This window comes from Podarcis gaigeae (assembly GCF_964106915.1).
Source record: "Podarcis gaigeae genome assembly, chromosome: 7".
In the NCBI taxonomy this organism is placed as follows: Eukaryota; Metazoa; Chordata; class Lepidosauria; order Squamata; family Lacertidae; genus Podarcis; species Podarcis gaigeae.
Window position 1 is genome coordinate 36,459,763 of NC_139683.1, and position 22,159 is coordinate 36,481,921.

Consider the following 22,159-nt stretch of genomic DNA (forward strand, 5'->3'; position numbering starts at 1 on the left):
TTTGACTTGAAGTCTGAAGGAGGCAGAGAAGTGCAGAGGAGAGGATGCAAGACAGGCTGCGAAACTGAACAAACGGGAAAAACTGTTGTAGAAAGTGTTTTTTCCCCTCATCTTGGGAATTGTTCACTTAATCAGGTATTCTTTGTGCAAATATCACTGTTCATGTTCATGCAAAAGGGCAATCATTTATTTATTTTTAACCTTTGGCGCAATATTGAATTTTTCAGGGCTTTCAGGCAGAGTAGAAACTTGATTCTCCAAAACTGTCCCAGGTGTGTTTTTTTAACATTTGATCTTTCACACTTTTAGCCTTGGTTTGTCCATTTCCAGGAACAGTTTGGATTCAAATCATGCTGCAAACTGACTTCAGAGAGGATCTCTGTAAAAAACCTTTTGAACCAAATTGACTCACAGGTGGAGGAAGTAGATCAGTTTCTAGTCCAAACGTCAGTTCCCCATATATACTGAGACACAGCTATCATGACTGGTGGCAATTGATAGCCTTGTCCTCCAAGAATTTGCCTAATCCTCTTTTAAAGTCGCCACAATTGGTTGCTATCACTGCCTCTTGTGGGAGCAAGTTCCATAATTCCATAGGTCACAGTCTTCTTCACTGTACTGAGATGATGCAACTTTTATGTCTCCTTGCCTTTCACTGATGTGTAAGTGGCCTCCATAGAAGTATGAAAGCAGGGTTGGTAGGATACACTTTGCGTTTGAAAATGAATAATAGAAATAGGCTGGCCTACATAGAAAACACCATTTCCCATCTCATTTCAACAATCTAGGGCAATCTCAAACCACTTTTTCTTTCCCTTATACAATTTCAGCATGTGTAAAGAATTAGTTATGTCATCATGATAGAATTGATTTGAGATTGCAGCAGAGAGCTAGAAATGCTAAGCATCAAAATGTGGACTCAAAATCCAGAGGTTTGTTCTGAGCTTTTCTATTAAATTAGAAGTTGTTCCATTTTGTTGCATTTTATTGACCACATCCTAAATATTTCTGATTTGCTTTTGTAACTTAAAAAAAAACTGCAGTAAAGCCATCCATCAATAGGAGCAGCAAAATATCAGTTGCCTAAAAACCTGACAAAATAGATTTGGCTTGCAGAGGTTCCTAAATATAAGCCAAGATAGGCTAAACCAGATTTCTTTAGGTGAATGGGGCCACAGCTAAACAGTCCCTGCCTTGAATCTTAGCAATAACAGCAGGTCAAGGAACAATCAAAGATAGCTGTTCAGAACTGGAAGAAAGACTGTCCCAAGCCAAGAGCTGTGGCCTTGGTAACAGTAAAACTACCATTTGTTTCAATACAGATGGCATATGGGAAGGATACATTTGGTCAAAGTATTATCCATAAATCCAGCTTTTTCTGTCATTCATTGGCCCATTTCTCAGGAACACGAATATGAGCCCATTTTACAGTATGTTTCCACTGAGGTCACTACACTACATCAGCCGAAAGGTGTAGAATGGCCATGTTAACAGGCAGCACATCACTCACTTCCCCAAATACTTGCTTGGGTTGCTTGTGTAATCATTCAGTTAATTAATTAAATGTATTTATAACCTGCCTTTCTCCAATGTTGGGACTCAACTGTTGCAATACTATATTCAATCCAAAAGGTTGTTTGCAGCTTTTCTCTTGCATTTCTCCTTGTGCACAGTATGAATTTGAACCTAATACAATGGTACCTTGGTTCTCAAATGTAAACCATTCTGGAAGTCTGTCCAACTGCCGAAACGTTAGAAAACCAAGGCGCAGCTACCAATTGGCACAGGCGCCCCAGAAACAATAGCTGACAGCCACATCGGATGTTCGATTTCCAAAAAAAGTTCGAAACACGTACTTCTGGGTTTTTGGTGTTCAGGAGCCAAAATGTTTAAATACCAAGGCATTCAAGAAGCAAGGTTTCACTGTATATTAAAAGTTTGGGGACATCTGCTCTAGGGGAGGAATTCACTGCCATGCCCTTCTGCTCATTCTGTCAGAGCAAGCATTTCAGCTTGTCGGATAAAACAATCCCCCTTCTCCTCCACCCACATGCTATTCAATGTGTTATCCTGACCCTCCAGAGTGGATTTGGGAGAGGCGGGGGAAGGGGGTACACATTGTGCTTGTGGGAGTCCTTGCACTGGATTCCACTAGTGTGCCAGATTTGATGAACTGGGGTTCCATTTTTTTAAAAAAGGAATTCTTATTGGATCCATTTAAAACTGTAATGTAAGTGGTCAGATGACAGCTCATTTAGATTTGTAGCTCTCACACAGGGAGAAAGTCTATAAAATGATTTTTGGATTTTTGCAGGCCATATGATTCATAAGCTTGAGAACTTGGTGCAAATGACACTAAGAATGAACTCCTTCCATTCATTTAAAATTGGAACTTTTGTCATCATAAGATAGGAATGGAAGAATAGTCTATTCCAAGACATGACTGACCCCTCTTGACCTGTATGAAGAAGGAACCTTGAATGAATCTTCATGATCTGAAAGTCACCATAGGGTAAAAACAAAAAAATAGTTATGTAGCATTTATTTTTACCAATAAAATAAAATAGAAACTTGTCCTATGAGCATTCCCTTAGAGGTATTTTCAGTAGTGCTCAGCAATTTCCTTATCCTGGTACTTGTCAGTTAAGAAGTGATACACTGATTTTTTAATACTTACAAAATGCAGGGCTCAGGTACATGCTAGGTTTTTGTTTTTGTTGTTTAAGAGTTTTCTGGTTGAAATCCACAAAACAGTTACCTGGGAATAAGTCTCATTGAACTCAGCAAGGCTTACTTCTGAATAGACGTGTGTAGAATTATGAATTAGCTTTCTTTCCTCCCCATTCTGAACACAGAACCTCCCTCTTCAGAATACTTCAAGAGCATCTACAACACATGAGCAACCATTTTAGAAAACTGAATTTCCTTGTTGAATACAGGTGGCCTTTCCAGTCATTGCCGGACTCCAACTCCCATCAGCCCCATCTGGAGGACCACAGGTTCTGCATTACAGAACAAGGCTTGGCTCACTTGCCTGAGCCAAGCAATGCACTCTGTTGGAATTTGCCAGGATGCTGTTTAGCAGTTTGCTCCTGAATTCCCTTGTACTGGATTATGTGGGGAAACATTACAGAGGATTGTTTACAGGTACATCAGGTTCAATCCTAACCCCACTTACATGAAAGTAAGCCCCACTGAACTCAGTGGGACTTACTTTTCAGTATACAGTATTAGGATTGTGCTATTGGCTTCTGAGATCTTTTAGTCTTTCCCTCTCTCTTAGTTTAGTGAGATACTTCTTTGTCACAGCTGTCTGGTAGGGGGAAGCCTAAGGAGCCATCTGTCTGTCTATGCCATTGAGGACTGTACAAAAGCAGGACAGAAGCATCTGTCTTAAGGGACCAACGACAACTGTCACAACTTGGGCCAAAGGCCCCTAAAGACAGGGAAAGACAAGAGATTATAAGCATATTGCATGCTCCCTTAAACTGCTTTCTCCATATGCTTCTGCTGCTGGCCTGTTAGAACTACCTGTGATTCATAAAGCAGGACAGGGACAGTTTTAATTTGGATTGAATCAAGTGCATTATCTCATATCTCCTACATTATCCACCTGCACCCCTTCAAATGTCATTGCACCAGTCTATTGTTCAGCTTAAACCTCTCTTTTCTAACCCACAAGAAATTAATATGATGAACTGAAAAATGTAATTGTTTGAAGTGTAATTGGTCTGAACTAATGACTTCAATCTGTCATATGTAACTTCTGTGCTGATGCTGCTGACAACAGTCTTGGCAGCCCTGCATTTAATAGCATATTGCAGAAATAAAAGATGGTCAATGAGGGTTTGCAAAGCTCTTTTACCACTAACATGCCGGAAGCTGGAAAGGAGTGGCAATTATTTCTTGGCAGTGCCTTGTAACTTCATTTTACCAGCCATTTACTGGCCTGTATTAAACGCCAAAGATTATCGCAGAAATGTATGGGAACATTTAAAAATATCCTTCTATTTTGACAGAAGGATGTGCTGGCAATCACACTTCCCAAATTAGAACATCTTGGCAAGCATGTGAGTTTGTCTTGATCAATATCTTTTAAAAGAATTTACACTGATTTTTGTAATCTCACATAGCAGTAATGCCCTGCCCTTTAAATCTGAGTCTCTGTACACTTGCAGTTAAGTGTCTGACATTTACAACTCTTGGGTTAATAAAGCAGAATTTATGGGCACCAGCTGGTATGGAAAGATTGGTTGTGAGCAAAGAAGCATTCATCCCCCTTGATTCTTTAGATTATTCAGTTTAAAAGTCTCCGCCTTTGTGATCACATTGCATTTACCAGCATTATGGCATTAAAAACAACAACACACACACACTCTTGTAACTGTGGCCACAGTTATCATATCACATATCAAGATATGGCCAGCTGTGTAATATAATAGGCACTGAAGCACTTCCTGCAAATATTTTTGTTTGAAGCCTGCTGTATGTACGGGAAAATGGGAACTCCATATCTGAAGCAAAAAGGAAGGAAATTCTTAACACACATCTTTGACTATCAGATTCATCAGATCAACTCAGGATTTGAAAACAATTCAAAATAATTATTTCCCCATGTGTGTTGCTATTAACAATCAGTTAATGGTTTGTGTATTATTATTTTTAAAAAAGATAAGTACACTATCTACATTTACCTACTCTGATCCCAGTTGGCTGCAAAAAGCAAAAGTATCTTCCTGCCGTAGTGATCACGGTTTTCCAGCACTCCTGGGAATCCATCAATCAGAGCTCGTTTGATCCCAGGATCATCAGCCTTAAAATTTTTGAACATATCCAGGTTCAGCTGACGGTACTGGAAATACTGAGCCAGTAATCTGAAGGCATCTGCTTGGTGAAACTTTCTGGCTCGGAGAAATCTCAGGATGAAGGCATCATCTGTACGTAAAAACCCAATGTCAGGCCTTGTGATGATCATGTCCCTGACCTGCTGGATGTCCTGGTGCAAAACATCTGGGTTTTCATTGAGTTCAAGGCGGGCTTTCTCTATCGTCTCTGGGCTAAGACCAGCATGTAAATGGGTCATCTTTGCAAAAGTCTCTTTTCCAAATCCTTAACTTCAGCAATTTCCTTAGAAGATATTCTGGTCCCATTCAACTAACAGTCTGTGGTGATCCATCCAAGTGCAATTTGTATTATATTTTGTAATATATTGAAGAATACGATGAGGAGTTTTCCATACCCATCCAAGGACTCTCACATTCAGTTCATGTCCTTAGATATCCATCCGTAGAAATGAATCACTCGTATCACCATCATTCTCTGAAAAATACATATATAACAACCACAGATTATATTTGTTTGTAAACAGACTGTACACATTTCCAAGCATGTGTATTTCCCCCTTTTTCTTTAAATTGCTACTGCAGATCTGATTAAAATTTAAAGACCCAAACAGTTTTAGAATGAGCTACTTAGTACAATGCTATCATTATATATCTTGCATACATAATATAGAAGCCTCGTGAACACAGCTTGATGAATTTATAATTGAACCGAGCCTTTAGCAATGCTGAAATTGCGCTGATTTAACATTATATTACAATTCCTTATTTAATTAGAATACAAATAACAATGGCACTGAGAGCTCAGTCAATGTCTTCCCAGATAGAGTTATACCAGTTTCCCTTAAGGAAGGCCCCTTTTAGGCCAGCCTCAAGAAATGATGCCCCAAATAGTGTCTGTTCCTTACTTATTAGTTGGAGCTCCATTCCAGATGAGCCCACCATTTCCAAGTAGCCTCAGGGCAGCTTCTCATATTAAAAAGGAGTTGCCACCAGTCAATGACATGGTGGTAGACTAGTGGTGCTTCTTTGTAACATATAAAGACATATGCAGGGTGAACATGGATCAGATGCATGAGCTGGGAACCGTTTCTCAGTCAAGGGCCATATTTCCTCAGGGCCAATTTTTCTGAGACACATGCCAGTGGTGGGTGAGGTCAGAGGCAGCAAGAGTCCAGAGTGGGCAGAGCAATAGATGTGAATCTCTTGCTATTATATATTAAGCTGCTTTTCAGCCACGAGAAAGCCAGAGGTTTTGAAACGCATCTACACATCTCCTCATTCCCCTGTCCTTCATTCAGGCAAGCAAAAAAGCATGATTGTAGTTCAAGGATACAGTCCAGTGAGGCAAAAGCACTTCAGCAGGGCACAGAGAGAAGGGTGGCCTGGGAGAGTCTTGAGGGCCCTACCCCAATCTACAAATGGCACATGCCGTCTGTACAAATGTCACCAAATGAATATGCAAGAGCCCTTGCACACCTGGCTTAACTTCTTTGCCCAATTACTGCTCCTAATTTTTTTAACCAACCTCCCACTGTTACACTGGTGCCTGCTGTGGCAAACATGCACAATAGAAAAAGCAGACCACCTTTTCTAGTCACACAGTGCACATGCATGCCCCAACCATGGCTTCTTAGAGCATCAACCTGCAACAGGTCCCCTGTTTGTATGCAGATGTGCACCTCGCTTTCATAACATACACATTCATTGCAGAAAGCAAAGGTATAACCTTACTAAAGTTAACTACCATGCCGTTTGAAGCATCAGCCTTATAGGTTATTCCAGTTCCCTGTGCTGGCCTAGATACTAAAATTGATGGAGCGCTTTGGTTTGGTAAAGCCGAGAACTAGTTTTGTGCTACACCCTTTACTGCATGGATAGAGGAGCATTTTTCAGCCTGATGGCAACCTTCTCTCAGGGACCGGGAGGACCAGAGGAAAAAGTGGGCAGAAGAATGGATCTGACTCTTCCTTTGTACAGAAAGCTACATTCCAGCCACAGAAAAACATGCTTCTACACATATGCTCCAGCATACATTTCATCCTCTGTCCAGGCAAGCAAGCAGTTCAAGGGCACATGCCGGCCCGGAAAAGCACTTGAGAAGGGCATGGGGTAGGACCAGTGAGTGGGGTGAATGGCCTGCAAGAAATGCTTTGGCAGGATAGAGAGGTGTGGAGGACCCCACTTGGCCACCAGGTGTGCGGTCTCACTCCCTGGTATAATGCATGGAACAGGAGACTGTCTTGCTCCAATGAGAGTGTTTTTGACACTTTTATAAAGTAATAGATGTGTGCTCCAGCACTGGAGACTGGTGCCCCAAAATAAAGACTGCAAAATTGCCAAGACTTTCTGCAATGGGCACATGGTGTGGTAGATGTGCATTTCGGCTTGCAAGAGGGAATGATCCCCTCTCTGCTCCCCCTGCATGCTTCCACCCACAAGTCTGTTTAGGGGGTAGGGCACATGAGGGGGAGGAGAGGGGAGAAACTCCATTGTACAAGTGGAAGTCCTTGTGCAGGTCTTCTGCTGATGGGACTCACTAGTTGAATCTGGCCCAGTGGACTATGCACATGGTTGAATACTATTTCTGACAGTGCCAGCCTTCTTATGGGTGAATATATACTGGTGCATAGCTGAATGAGAGCCTTGGTGGTTTTTTCTTTAAGTAAGTCTCAGGGGAAGACTTCAGTAGTATTTATCTGCAGATCACGGCTTTTGAGGTTTACCGTTTCTGTGAAATATCCCACATTACATGTGCATACTGTGGTAACTAGACCACAATGAGTATTAGAAAGGGATTCTATTGTACACACTGGTGCATAATTCATTTTTATAAACCTTCTTTCATTCTAACATCTGGCTTTAAAGCAATATGCAGGCAGCCAGAATAATCAATATTGCTTTGAACAGCAGGGCTGTTTCCTGGAAGCATTACCAGGTGTTAACTACTATTGCTCCATTGAGATATTCTTACCTAATGGCTGAAGACTTGCCTGCCATGGTGTTTTCATTTATAAAAATGCTTCCATGCCCAGTAGACTATTTCTCACACAACCTTCCCCAGTTAATCCTTTAATTCTATTTTCAAAAAGCTTGTTCGGTCCACTCAGGGGCACATTGCCAAGTCATGGAAGGATTTCCAGGGATAGCCCTCCAGATGTTTTTTTGTTTGTTGTTTGCTTGCTACCATCAGCCCCAAGCAGGATTGTCAGTGGTCAGTGATTATGGGAGTTGTAGTCTGGCACCCTCTGGAGGGCACCACTTTAGGTGGAGCCTTCTAGGTGTAGTTTCAGGGGGCATCTCCAGCTGCCCTGTAAACTGATGTACATTCATAGACTTAGAACAAACTCCAGAAGTCCTTCAGAAGTTTGCACAAAAAGGAAAGTCTCTCCACTTCCCAGTCATCATAAAGCAGCCCACATAATCCAAATCAAAGTGCCCTAGAAATAGTATTCCCAGGACAAATAACTCTAAGATTGCAATCCTATTTATAGGCTGCTTCTAGACTGTTGTAGGGTGCCATTGGTTGCCCTAAGCACCCACACAATATCACTGTCATCAAAATGTACCCCCCCATTTAATCTGGATTTACCTTTTCCAGGGGAAAGCCAGTTAATTGACTTTTTTTAAAAAAAATTGCCAATGATTGCAGTATTAAACTGCTGTCTGGAAGCATCCACAGTTATCTGGGATTAATGTCACTGAACTCAATGGAACTTGCTTTTAAGTTTACATCCATAGGTTTGCAGTATCAATGACTTAATAAAAAACAAAATTATATTTTAAAAGTCTTTGATCCAGCATCATGCTTCTAATTTCAATTTATTTTGGAACTATTTATGAAGTGCAGACTGTCTTAGTTTACTTGGAATATTGAAATAGTCTGGGCCTCTTTACCAGAGGCAGTGCAGGTTGTAATCACAGGCATAAGGTGATATTGGAGGATCATTTTTTTAAAAAACCAACCTATATTTGGTTGGCCAAGAAACATCTTGGTGGCACCATCTTAAAATGTCTTCTGGACCATTGGTACTACTTTCCTCTCTTTGGATTAGGATCCCCCATGTGCTGCTGCTTCCCTCCTGCCCTCCCCACCTGATCATTTTCATTTCTTCTCTGGTTTCCTCTGCCTTTGCAGACAGAGCTAACAGCACGACACAATGCTCATCCTTTTCTCTATGGTGTGAACAATGCATTGAATAATTTTAAACTTCTAGTTTTGGTATGAGCAAGACATTGGGTGTTTTAAAAACACACTCGTCTGCAATTCTACCTGGAATAATAAGTATAGTGGATTATATTAATATATATATTTTTAAATAGCATAGACCATAGGTGGCCAATGTAATTCCTTCCCTTTGTTGTAGAGTACAACTCCAATCACCTCTGAGCATTGGTCATGTCAGGCATGTACCACATCACTGGGCTTACTGGGAAGGAGAGGGGGAGGGCTAGGAGGCAGGTAGGCTGGAACAGAAGATTGACTCCACCACTGCATACATGCACACTTACAACATTTTCTTTGCATGCTATGCATGCCATAGTTAAAACCATGCTCAAGGCAGCTTACAACATGAACAAAACTGCACAATTAAAAATATAACAAAAGTTATAAGTGGTAAATAAAACACATCAAAAAGTACACAGCCAAACTGAGCAATGTCCACCCCATGCCACCCACCCCACTATCCCTCCCATCTCCCACCCAGTAAGCATAGAAATATGGCTGATGGGAGGCCAGGTGCATAGCACTGGCTGCCCCTAGGGCATCCTGGCTGGGGCTCATGGGAGCTGGAGTCCAGCAATACCTGGAGGGATGGATTTCCCTGATATATATGGTGGTGGTGGTTCTTAATGGAAGGAGCATAGCCAAAGATGCAAGGGGAAAGCATTAAATGACTCTGGTTCTCAGCCCAGTATACCTGAAGGAGCATCTCCACCCCCATTGTTCTGCCCGGATGCTGAAGTCTAGTGCTAAGGGCCTTCTGGCAGTTCCCCCACTGTGAGAAGCAAAGCTACAGGGAACCAGGCAAAGGGCCTTCTTGGTGGTGGCGCCCGCCCTGTGGAACGCCCTCCCATCAGATGTCAAGGAAATAAACAACTACCTGACATTTAGAAGATATCTGAAGGCAGCCCTGTTCACAGAAGTTTTTAATGTGTGACATTTTAATGTATTTTAAATCTTTGTTGGGAGCCGCCCAGAATGGCTGGGGAAACCCAGCCAGATCAGTAATTTTAGAGCAATAATATACTGTAATTTTCAACGGCGAACAACCATTCACACTACATAAAAGAGCAAGCAACAGAAAGAGGGAATGAAACAAAATCCCAAGGCAGCTTCTTAGGAGATAATTTTATAATGAGCTTCAATATTTAAATCCTAAAGATAAGATTGCTGCATAAGAGGTGAAATGCACACATATGTTTTATTTGGTGCTTGCTGATAGCTTAAAATTTTAAGCGCATGTGAGAAGGCAAGGTATGTCCTCACCTTTGCTTTAAAGGTTGCCAACCAAAAAGAACATACGTACATGCCCTGTACATGGGGTACAGCATGCATATCCATTTGTTAGGGTACTGTGTCCCTATTTAGAATTTCTCATATGAGAAATGTGATGACCCATAATTATTGTAAGTTCAGGTGACTCCAATTAATATAATGAAATTTCATCACTGAGTAGTGCCAGCCAAGCACTTGCAAGTGTGGTTGTTCAACAGAACGTTGCCAGAAAGGAAGTGTGTGGGCACGAAGGAAAACCAGACGGTACTGTAGGATGACTCAGTATTACAGTATATAGTTCCAGCAGTGGGGGCATTATGTTAATAAATTACTTTTAAGCTCTTTTAATTGGAATTGTATGAAGTATGCAGGACAAAAAGCATGCATAATTACTTTGCAAAGGAATATGCACTACAATTATGTGTGTTATTGTATGTGGTAAATGTTAAAAGACTACAAATACTAGAGAGAAAAGCCAGAAAATTCTAACACACGCAGAGCAAAACACAAATTTTGCACCTGTTTCCATACTTAACTAGTGAATTGCTTAGTGGTAAATGTCTGAAACAAGCCATGATGCAAACATTTCTAACATTTACTGGTAAATCTCTAGGCCAACAATCAAAGATCATTGTCATGTCCATCCTTAACCTGCACATGTGGTATTTACCAAGGTACAACTCAAAATCTCTCAAATGAATTTTGCAATACAGCCATGTCTAACATTTACCAGTGAATTTCAAGAACTACCAAGCAAATGCTATGATTTCACCCTCAGTTCCTCAGTTGTCTCTTCTTTTCCATAGTATGGATGTGTCTTGTGAAAAATTAACAATTGCATACACAAAATAAAGACTTTGCAGTGGCTGACATGGCTAATATTTCAGTCTTTATTTACATGGAAGTAATGACTACTGATTTCAGGATAACTTACTTTCATTAAGTGCTTTAAAGAAAAAATTGTACTATGTTTCTTTGTGATGGGGATAGGGGATAAACTACTTATCAACAAAGCAAACAAACCTTTCTGTATTAAAGACATAACTTCAAATTACATTTGGAATTTTCCTGAATATGTATCATTGGGTGAACCACTGATCTGCAGGCCTAATTCTGCACTTTCTAGTTACTGAACACAATACTTAATTAGAGTACATAGATGAGCACTGCAAATAAGTGAAGGCTGGAGAGCAAAGACTCTTTGAAAAGTGAAAACAATGTTTTGTGATCACACATCCAACCATCATAATGCCTGTTTGAGAGTAGTAGAGAGCTTTATCATTCCTTTGAAAGCTCTGGTTCCTATAAATTATCTGTGTTTTTTAGAGCAGGGATGAGTCAACAAAACTGTCTAAAATGACTAATTTCTTTCTTTTCTTTTTTTTTAAAAACTTACTAAACTGTGACTTAGGCCTTTGCAAGCAAGTCAGCAAAAGATTTTCAAAATGATAAACAACCTACTACCAGCTGAAAGAGAAAAGTCATACCTTTGCTGTTTGGTGCATGACATCATGCTGTTATATAACGTCATTTTACTTGTTGGCACTGCACTAACTTTTAATGTACCAGACCAGAAAAATCTGTGTTATCATCTGATTAGACCATGAAAGCCCAGGAAATCTCTCTCTGATCTGCCCTTTCCTTCCAAATATAAACCAATCACTGTCTACTTATGAACAAAGAACAGCCATCTGTTCTTTAACTTTAATAATATTTTCTCTCCACCCGCCCCAACCGCCCCCATTCCCAGTGATATATCGAGCCACTGGCAGAGGCCATTAGAAAATATTTTCAGCAGCAGAAATTGCTTGTGAAAACGCCAATACAACACTTAGATGTGTTGGGAATGGGTGTGTATGTTAAAATCCTTCCATTTGCTTCGAAGATAGATAGATGATGGAAGCACTTCCTTACTTTCTGCAGTAAATGCTACAGAGAGGAATGGGTGGAAGTGATTCACTCTCCCTCCTCCCTGTCCCATATTAATACGGGTGCTTTCTCCCCGAGAAGGAAATTCTATTGACCCTGTTTGATTTCCCCAGTACATCCTTCAGCTTCTGTTTTAATATGCCTGAAGGAAGCAGACGACGATTTGCTTAGATGCAAGCGGCATATCTGCAGCTACCCCGGGGAGGCACCGCGCTATCCCACCCCTCGCAACTCTCTCAGGCTTTGCTTTCCCTTCTCTAAACGGGTAACCTTCACCTGAACTTCCCCTCCTCAACTTCTGCCTTCTCTGAGGTTTGGGGGTGGGAGGGCGGCCGATAAGGATTCTTCATTCCCTCCAGCCCTGTTTTTCAGTTGATCCCTTGAGAATTGCGGGATGCTCAGTTTAAGCAGAATTTTTTTTTGCGGGGGGGGGGGTGGTTAAAAAGCAGAAAAGGGTAGCCGAAAGGCAGGGAAGAAAGATGGGTGGGGGGAAGGGACGTTAAGCGCAGATGGGTTGCAGGCGAGCGCTGTCCACGCAGGATAGTGCTGAAACGCCGCAGCCATGGTATTGCAACAAAAAAGAAGGGAGAAAACAGAAGCTACCGCAGACACAAGAAAGATCGTCCCAAATACCTTTAGAGAGCCGTAAGGAAAAACGAAGCCCCGCCTTGGGTGAGGTTGTTTGCAGGAACCCTTGCCTCCAAGATGGGTGGGTGAGAAGGTTTCTGAGTGTCCGCCTCAGCCTAGGATCTCTCTCCAAAGAACTGTGAATGAGTGAGCTCCGGCTCCACGGGGCGATGCATTTTTGGGTAGCATGCGCGCGTGTGCGCCTTCTCCACGCAATGGCCTGCCGTCCCCCTGGGTCCTAAAGACCTTCTTCGTTCAACCCAGTATTGTAAGGAGAGAGCACAATGTGGGAACACTCACATAGACGCAGAGACCCTTTTGTGACAGATGCTTCCACGAATGTTCTTCACGAAGCGTTGACTGCAGATTTCAATATGTGACCAAATCAAAAACAGGCTCCCTAAGGGGGGGGGGGGGCGGTAAGCCACCTGATGCATCGCCCGTGGCAGAGCTCCTGAAAAACCCACCATTTCCAGGTGTTTGTAGTTAAAGCGGTGGCTGTGTGGGGGGAGTGGAAACGGCAATCGAAAACCCACCTTTGTTTTCCTGTGCTTTCATGCAAGAAACGGCACACACACCTCCTAAACCTTGAATGTAAAAAGAAAGGAGGGAAATAAAGAATGGCAGCCTGCAGAGGAGCTGTAAGAGATGACTGCTACTCCGCACCAGCAGCTTAAGATGTTGTCACTATTAAGCACTGTTGTTGGAACATAAAATCTTCATTGAACATCTTCCCTGTTTTCCGGTCAGCAGGGACTTAGAGGCCTTCTAGTTATAAATTCTGAGCACATATGGACTGGGGAGCTGCTGCCTGTTAAGTGTTTTCTGATCTGTGCTATGCACAGATGCAAATAGATGGAATCCTGAGGTTTTGAGACATATATGGAGCTTGCAAGCTACAAAGAGCCTTGGGTCTGCTTTTCATTGCTGGGGAGTAGTGCTGTGTCATCATTTTCTCTTCTTTGTGTGTGTGTTTTAATATTCTCCACCAGTTATTGAGAAAACAAATTGCATTTGGAAATTATTAAAGGAGAGAACATTTCAGCTAAATTCTCGTGCCCAGTGTGCAAGGGTTTTGTTGTGTTTACCTTGCTTTCAAGGTAATCAAGGGGTCTTTGTGGGTGCCCTTTCCTTCATTCTACAAATAAGCCCAACAGTTAGTCGCAGCCTTGCCAGGTGCCTACACTTCAGGAGAGAAGATCATGAGATAACTTCTGCCATAGAGCTTCTTCAGAACAGGAAGGATGGGCGATCAGGGAAGCTACGGGCTACTGGATGAACATTTACTCAAATAAAACACACACAATGCTTCCAGCCATTTCACAATACTAAAGTAAGCACAAACCCCACACCAACATACTTTTTAAAAAACCAAAAACCTAAGGGTCCTGAGAATGAGATTTTTAAAAAGGAAGCTTATTTCATGGGGAAAGATAATGTCTGAAAAACTGGAGGATATATTTCAGGACAGCACTGTTTGGAAATCTAGACTAGGGCTCACTTGCAGTTAGGGATGTGCCCCCAGAACCTGTATCCAGTGCTAGATCTCAACTCATTAATGTGGAATAATAACCACAGAAGAAAGCAGGTTTCATGAATGTCATGAGGTTCCATTACTATGAGTAACCACAACATTCCTAAATATCTGGGGTGGAGAATCTATAAGTTAGTGTTATTGGACTCCCACCTTCCGTCATCCCTGATCATTGGCCATGCTGACTGGGGATGTTGAGTCCAATATCTTGACACCCACAGGTTTCCCCATTGCTGCTCTATGACCTAATGTGTGAAACTGAGTGAATTTGAGCCTCGGTGACATCAGTCCTTTTAGAAACAGACAATATATGTACATATATATCAAGCATCGGAAGGCCTTTGATTTAACCACAGCACCTGAGCAAAATGCAGTGATGGCTTCTTTTACCAATACATACTATTGAGAGCCAAAATATATTAGGCCTTGCCAAGCAGGAAACCAAGGCAGCATCTGCATTCCTTTTTTTCTTTTCAATACAAGAATCTGAATAAGAGCTGGGAAACGTATGTTTCCCCAAAACGATTCCTTTCCATAGATTACAAAAACTGATATTGACTCTGTTCAGCCATTGTCTTGTAGATTGTACAACACAGGCAAAACACCTGTACCAGTCCTCAATACTCTGGGCCTAATATTTTACTTTTTTTTTTTACAAAATGTATATACTACTACAAAATGTATATACTACTTGATTATAATAAAATCTCTAGGCAGTTTGCAATAAATATTACAATTATCAATAAAAAATATTTTTAAACAATTTAAAACATCTACGATGACACTTTGCATGACTGAACACACCAATGGAAGAGTTTATTTGTTCATTTTTGTCCCTAATCTCCAATGCAAGGGGTGTTCCTATACTTGAAACAATAAACAACAATAACAGCAAGTCTCACATGATACAACTATCCTTTCCTTTTCCACCCTCCCATATACTCCTTCCATTGATCCATATTATCCTTGTTATATATGAAGATATGAGTGGGCTTCATAAGTATACACCATGTGTATATACTGAAGTACTCCATTTATGGAAATAAATTTTTAAAATTTCCAAATCCTGAACAACCCTTAACTACTCCAAGTAACTCAGGCCTACACAACCATCTTGAACAGACTCATCCTGATCTGAAATATAAATTGATATAATTTAATATATAAATTAAAAGTCAATGCAATGTTTATTTCTTATTACGTATCATTTCATTGGGCAGCTTCAAAGCCACTGATGTCATGTGAAAGAAAGTATATTTGACTTTAACTTACAATGGCAACTATACTACTAATTTTATTGATTTTCTTAATACTGACGTTATATGTCAAATTCTGCTCTCATGTGGCTTTTTCACAGCATGGATGAGGCATTAGAAACTCACAATGTCTTTAAAATATCCACTTGGCAGACACCACCCTATTCCATAAGCATACACAGAAGATACAAAGCAGCAACTCAGAAACTTGCAAAAAGTTAGTATTACACACTATATGATACACACCACTATATCATACACCCCTTTAGATCAGGGATAGGGCACTTCTAGCTCGCAGGTTGAATGCAGCCCCAAGACTTCTCCAAATAGCCCACCTCCCTCTATCCAGGCTACACCCTCACCAACTCTTCTCTGTGGTCTCCCTGAGTGCCCTGTGATCAGCCTGGTGAAGCAGGGTATCCAGCATTGTACTGTGAAACCAACAGATACTCCCAATCTTTCTTTTCCTTTACTGAAGTGATGCTAGGGCAGTTTTAAAAGGAGATCTGCAACAGAGTTAAGTGTGTGCGCGCAGAGCGAAAACTACAGCAATAAATACCAATCTACCATCCTCCTGTATCTTTCAATGTTTGTTCACAAATGATGAGCAGTAAGAATCTGAAACTAATGACTGCATGCTATTAATTAACTAGAGAATTCTTCTTCCCTAATGTACAGTTGTCACTTGGAATAATTTCCTTTCCAATTAACTCCTTTGAAGGGTTAGATTTATAAGGACACTCGCAAGTGTTTAGGAATCAATAAATGATTCTTCTTCAAAGAAGTAAGACTTTCAGCCACCCTTTTACAGTTCCAAATCCCTACCTGTTTTTCATTATTGAAAAAAATAGTCTTTCGTATAATGGGAAAAATACATGTTAATGTCAGGATGCACTGATTAAATTTAAAAGCAGAGGACCTTATTCTTCCATTTTTACGCAAGATGAAGCAGGCTGGACAATAGCAAATGTGCAGTTGGTGAAAGACACACTGCAGAGCCAACCAAACACAAGTGAGAGCACATAATTGTGGCAGTGAGGGTGTCAAAGAAGGCAAACTTCTCGGCTTCCATTGCATCACCAAGTAACCATCTAACCATCCAACATTTTTGTTTTGTCTGGGAAATGTAGTTTGGGTCTCTTCAGAAGCCCTGCATAAAATTTTGAATGCGCTTTAGGCCACATCCACATTCACTGCAGCCTTCAGTGAGGTATCCAGCACAATGTCTGCTACAAAATGGTGGCATCAGTTTCTGCTGGTGTAGCCCAATGGTGTGGACAAGGTATTTGGCCAACAATATATTCCCTTGCTCTTCTTGGTTTATTAAAGTATGCCTTATTATTGTTATCATTATTATTGATTAAATTTGTATAGCGTCCTTCATCCAAAGATCACAAGGCTGTTCACAACATAAAAATACAACATGACCACACAAAATGCATAACAAAAGGAAGACCAAAAGCAAATCAATACACACACAAACACATTTAAAAGGACATAGAATGTTAATCAGTCAAAGACCTGGTTAAAGAAAAATGTTTTCATCTGGTACCTAAAGATATGCAATGAAGGCATCAGGTGAGCCTCCCTCACAAATGGGGAGCCAGTGCAGAAAAGGCCCATTCTCATGTTGCCGCCCTCCAGACCTCTCATGAAGGCAGCACACAAAGAAGGGCTTCAGTTGATGATTGCAGGGTCCAGGTCAGTTCATATGGGAAGAGGCCATACTTGAGGTATGCGGCCATTCACGGCTGATAAGGGATGCCTGGCAGATCCAGGGTATGGTCAATGCATCCTTGCAGGTGAGACTGGTCCTGGCCATCTTGGAGGAGGCAGTGATCCAATCACTCATGAAAAAACCCACCCTTCACCCACTGGTTTGTGACAACTACCACCTGGTTGCAAATACCCTCTTTGGGGGGAAAGGAGATCAAGACTATTTCATCATGAAATTCTTCACAGTAGAAATGAAAGTGTCTCAGAAGAACCGTACCTACCAAAGTGGTATATTTGTATGGTGGTGTGTCTAGCTCAACATCAAGAGGAACATGATTGCTTTTCAGAGCCAATGCATTTCCCCAACATCCCACCCGCATTTTGAATTTCAATAGTTACAAGAAAGTTGTACCAAGTCTTTCTGAATGCATACACCTGCTTTTCATCAAAAATAATATTCACAAATAATCAGCTGGTTGTGGATTTGTTGCAGGGCAGAGATTCTTAGGGGATGTTTCCTAGAATTTTGTATGCCTTGTAAAATTCATGAAGCTTTGGCTGGAAACATCATAACTGCATGATGCTCATTCCACAAAGATCTCGTGTGTACATGCAATGTAACTTCAATTTCTGTGAATGCCCTTGAGGATACTAAATAATTTTGCCTATTTGAGGAACTGCATTAGACAAGGAATTATGTCACTGAAATAAGCAGATGGAGGACATGATCCTATTTGAGAAAGCTGTAGTTTGTGTAATTGAGGTTGTACAGCCTGTTTGCTGTACCCCAGCTCCAGTTTTTAACATGTGAATCATAGAAAATCAATACAGCTCTACTGATTTACCCCTCCCAAGGACTGATCTATTTTGCTTGCCCTCCTCTGGGGAGAAATAAAGTCACCACTACAGCAGCTCATACGATAGGAGCTGAAGGGGACAGCAAACTATTCAAACTAATTATTTTCATTCTTCAAGTATACAAATTAGAAGCAAAGCATATAAGACATTAAGAGCAGCACTGTGTTCATCAAGCTGAATGGCTTTCAAGAACCCCCTTGTGTTCCCTCCATACAGTATAGGAGATATAAAACCTGGTTGCCTGCACAAGTACATCTCATTGATTTTGATTGTATTAACTTCCAGGCAAGTGCACTTAGGATCATGGCCTCAGGGGCCAACAAAACGGCAAGGGTCACTTTATGCTCCCCAGATGTAGAAGGGACATTTCCACATTTGACAAGCCTGGCAAGTCCCTCTAGAGCTCAGGCTACAGCCATTCCTGATTCAGGCGCATGCTGATTCAGCCATTAAAATGGGCATTCATCTTCCTTGTGGCAGACATAATGCTGCACAGTGGCTTTAACTAAATTGCCAAAAAGAAACTGACTTAAATCATCTGGAGTCCTGACTTGCAGCACTGCCAAGCCACACACTAGTAGATCCCAAGCCATATGGGCTGCGGGTGGAGGGGGGATTATTCAGCGACACAATGGGCTTTATATCGTTTGTAAAACAACAGACATCACCGCCCACCCCCATTATAGATAAGCAAACAGGGAACTAAGGGAGACTAGGGAGCTGTCAAAACAGATCTAAAAGCATTATGAGTCTGCAGGAAAATATCTGACTGCTTAGTTCAACTCCATATGTGAAATTTTCCTTTAAATCCTGTGTCTTTTGCTTCCTTGGCCCACAGTCCTTGAACCCCAAAACTCAGTTTCCATCCACTCATATCCAGGGAGCAAAACAAAGCCCTTTTAACCACACCATCCAAACTGGCTTCTCCCACTGGTTCCTCTGACCATTGGTCATGGTGGCTGGGGCTGATGGGAGGTGGAGTCCAACAGCAGCTGGAGGGCGCCATGTTGGCTACCCCTGATCATCTGTCCTGTAACACAAGCAAACGATACAAGCACAGCCTGACACTTTGATCTGGAAATACACCTTATTGACTCAAACACCAGCACTTTGATCAGAATTTACTCGTTAATTTGCTTTATGGATCAGGTTGCTTCCCTTTATGCATAAACTAGAACAAAATAAGGGAAAATCCAATAACAGCATATTTCCCGAAAACCTCTAATTATATGCTTAGGTGCCTCTAACGTATTATTTACCAAGCTCGCTCATTGTTGGCTTGTTCCTGTGGGCTGTGATTTTCCCTCTGGATTACCTTGCCACCTGTCTGACTAGCCGTTGGCATAAGAGACCGCAGTCATTGAAAGGTATTGGGTGTCAGTGAGTTTTAATTCATTCTTTAGAAAATTCATCAGGAGAGATGTGCTTTTATTCACAAAGGCCAATAAATTGGGGTTGGGGTGAACAAACAGATCCAGAGACGACAAATCTTGAAAGCTGGAATAGGCAACATGTTTTGCATAGAATGTGCATTTCTGCAGTGCATTGCCACTATGCTGAGTGTTCATGCTATAGATGGACAGAAGTTCTACAGCAGAACTTTCATTCCCAGCAGTTAGGAAGGAGGCTGGCAATACATGGTATTAGTACATAACCATAGAACAATGCTAGGAAGATCAACTAGAAGTATATATACATGTACATCTTAATATCACTTCTGATACGACAATCTTTATTGTCGTTGTCCTATACAGAACAACAAAATTGAAAAAATCTACATCAGATATTCAAAAACCAACAAGCCTGCTATCCCAGCTATCCCAGTCTGGTTAGCCCCCTAAAAACTCTGATACCCCATAATTAAATACAATATACTCCCATAGAGACTACCTTACACTGCGTTTAAAACCAAAATCACATTTGGATAGAAGCTGTTTCTCAGGAGGCTTACAATAAAATCCCATACACGTCTATGCAGAAGCACCATTACGTCAGTGGGGCTGAGTCCCATGTAGGGCAAGGTGGATCTTTCAATTTTGGTTCTCTAGGTTCCTCATTTTTTTTCCCCAGTCTTAAATTCAATTCTCCACATTTCTTCAGCAATCTTTGATTTTATACACACACAAATTAAAACCCTCATTAAAATTATTCAGCATCGGAGTGCATATTTCTCCTAATAAACACATTTTTGTATGCAATGTTGCCTCATATGCACAAACATTTAATACATTTTATTAAATATGAGACATTGTTGCATATTATTTCCACAAATACATGTGGTTTTATGCATACTTTAGCATAGAATGTGCATTTTTGAATGGCGGCTGTGTTTTGTTTTATAAAATGTGGACTTGGTAGGTTCACCTTTAAATGTGAACTCAATAAAACATTTCTCTTCCATCCCTATCCAGAGATAGGTGGGTACAGGATTGCTGAATACTTAAACACACACCCAGATTCCATCATGTTTCCTGGGGTTTTCAGCAACTTCCAGCAGTTGCATCAAGTGTTCCTATAAGTGAAAACAGGCTGCAATCACCTCCTGAAATTTCAAAATGAGTTGGCTCTTTAAAGCAGTAAAGCAATTATTTCCTGTACTCATTAATCTACTTATCATGAAAAGGATCGGTTTTCCTTTCATAATTGTGACAAGACTGCTTAGTGGCCAACGACTGCCCAAGAACATTAATCAATTATTACTGTAGTGTGGAAGCTGTGGTAATTTACAATTTAAAGCAGCTGGAAAGAGAATACACTCAAGGCCAGATTCATTGCTGTATTAGTACAGGAGATATTAATTCCAGTGGAGGAACATCATCCTAAAATGTTATTGGTATGGTGGCTAGGAAGACATACGTGGGAACACACAAATCAGCCCTTTAGCTTTATTTTAACCTTGAATTATTTCCCTGACAGATTCACAATTGTGGAACTGCTCAAAGGGAAATATTCCTTAAACCAAAACTCTGCTGCCCAAAAGCAAAATTTATCTAGAGCTGGGAAAATGTTAAAGGGAAAGCCACTAGCTTGGATTCCCAACAGTAAAATTCACATGTGAATTTGAGCTTAATAGCTTGGTTTGCATTTCCACAATGCTGTATTCCCCCCCCCCCCCCCCAGGGTTTCCAAGAGAAGTTTCCAAAATTCCTGAAATACAGTGCCTCATTTAAAAGATCTGTAATGCCCAACTGCTTGCATGTACCAAACTAGTCTGAATAAATACTGGTGATTTTGAAAAGGATAGCCGAAAAGAATCTCTCTTTCCGTGTGTGTGTGTGTGTGTGTGTGTGTACCACACTTGTGCATGGGGGTAGGGTGGTGGGAATGCCAGATTTTGTGTAACAGTAATTCAGAGGCAAGATATGGGCCAGCAGAGTTTTCAGTAGAGGGCAGATGCAGCCTCTCAATTAATGTTATTTTTGTTTTCAGCCCAGGAGCTGTTCTTGGATAAATGTCAGGGACTGGTCAATATTCAAGGGTGAACAATTCTTTGAAACCCCTTTTATTGTAGTAAGTACTATTAGTTTATGGTCTTTGTTCATGTGCATTATAAGTTTCGTCCATCATCCATGCTCCTGGTGAACTAATATCCTCTTCTTTGTGACAGGCTGGATGAGAAGGGCTCTAGACTGTGTGAAGGGCAGATTTTGACAAATACCTCCCGATCAGTGTCAGGGAGGGGCAGGCATTGATTTCAGTATGAGGAAATTCATTTTGAAAATGATAATCAAGACTTTGAGAGGGGAAAGCAGCGCAAACAAACATTTCAATAGCAGTGGAGTTTCGTTTGTAGGAAACGTCATGCCGCATTAAGCTCATTTTGAAACTTATATGAAGAGGAGATGCTTTAGATCATGAACAGCCAAGCCTGTGGCTAATTAAGCCATCTATGGCCTTT

The 22,159-nt window shown here is 41.0% G+C and overlaps 1 protein-coding gene across 1 annotated transcript in view; it reads right to left on the reverse strand.

Annotated features, from left to right (window-relative positions):
* Window positions 1–13,197, reverse strand: part of CLVS1 (clavesin 1) — a 61,632-nt gene extending 48,435 nt beyond the window's left edge. The window contains exons 1-2 of the mRNA XM_083747992.1: window positions 12,904–13,197; window positions 4,695–5,319 (exon numbers count right to left, since the gene is read on the reverse strand). Of these exons, the coding sequence (XP_083604118.1) occupies window positions 4,695–5,083 (389 nt within the window). The 5' untranslated portion in view covers window positions 5,084–5,319; window positions 12,904–13,197. The remainder of the gene's footprint in view (window positions 1–4,694; window positions 5,320–12,903) is intronic.
* Window positions 13,198–22,159: the final 8,962 nt, after the last annotated feature.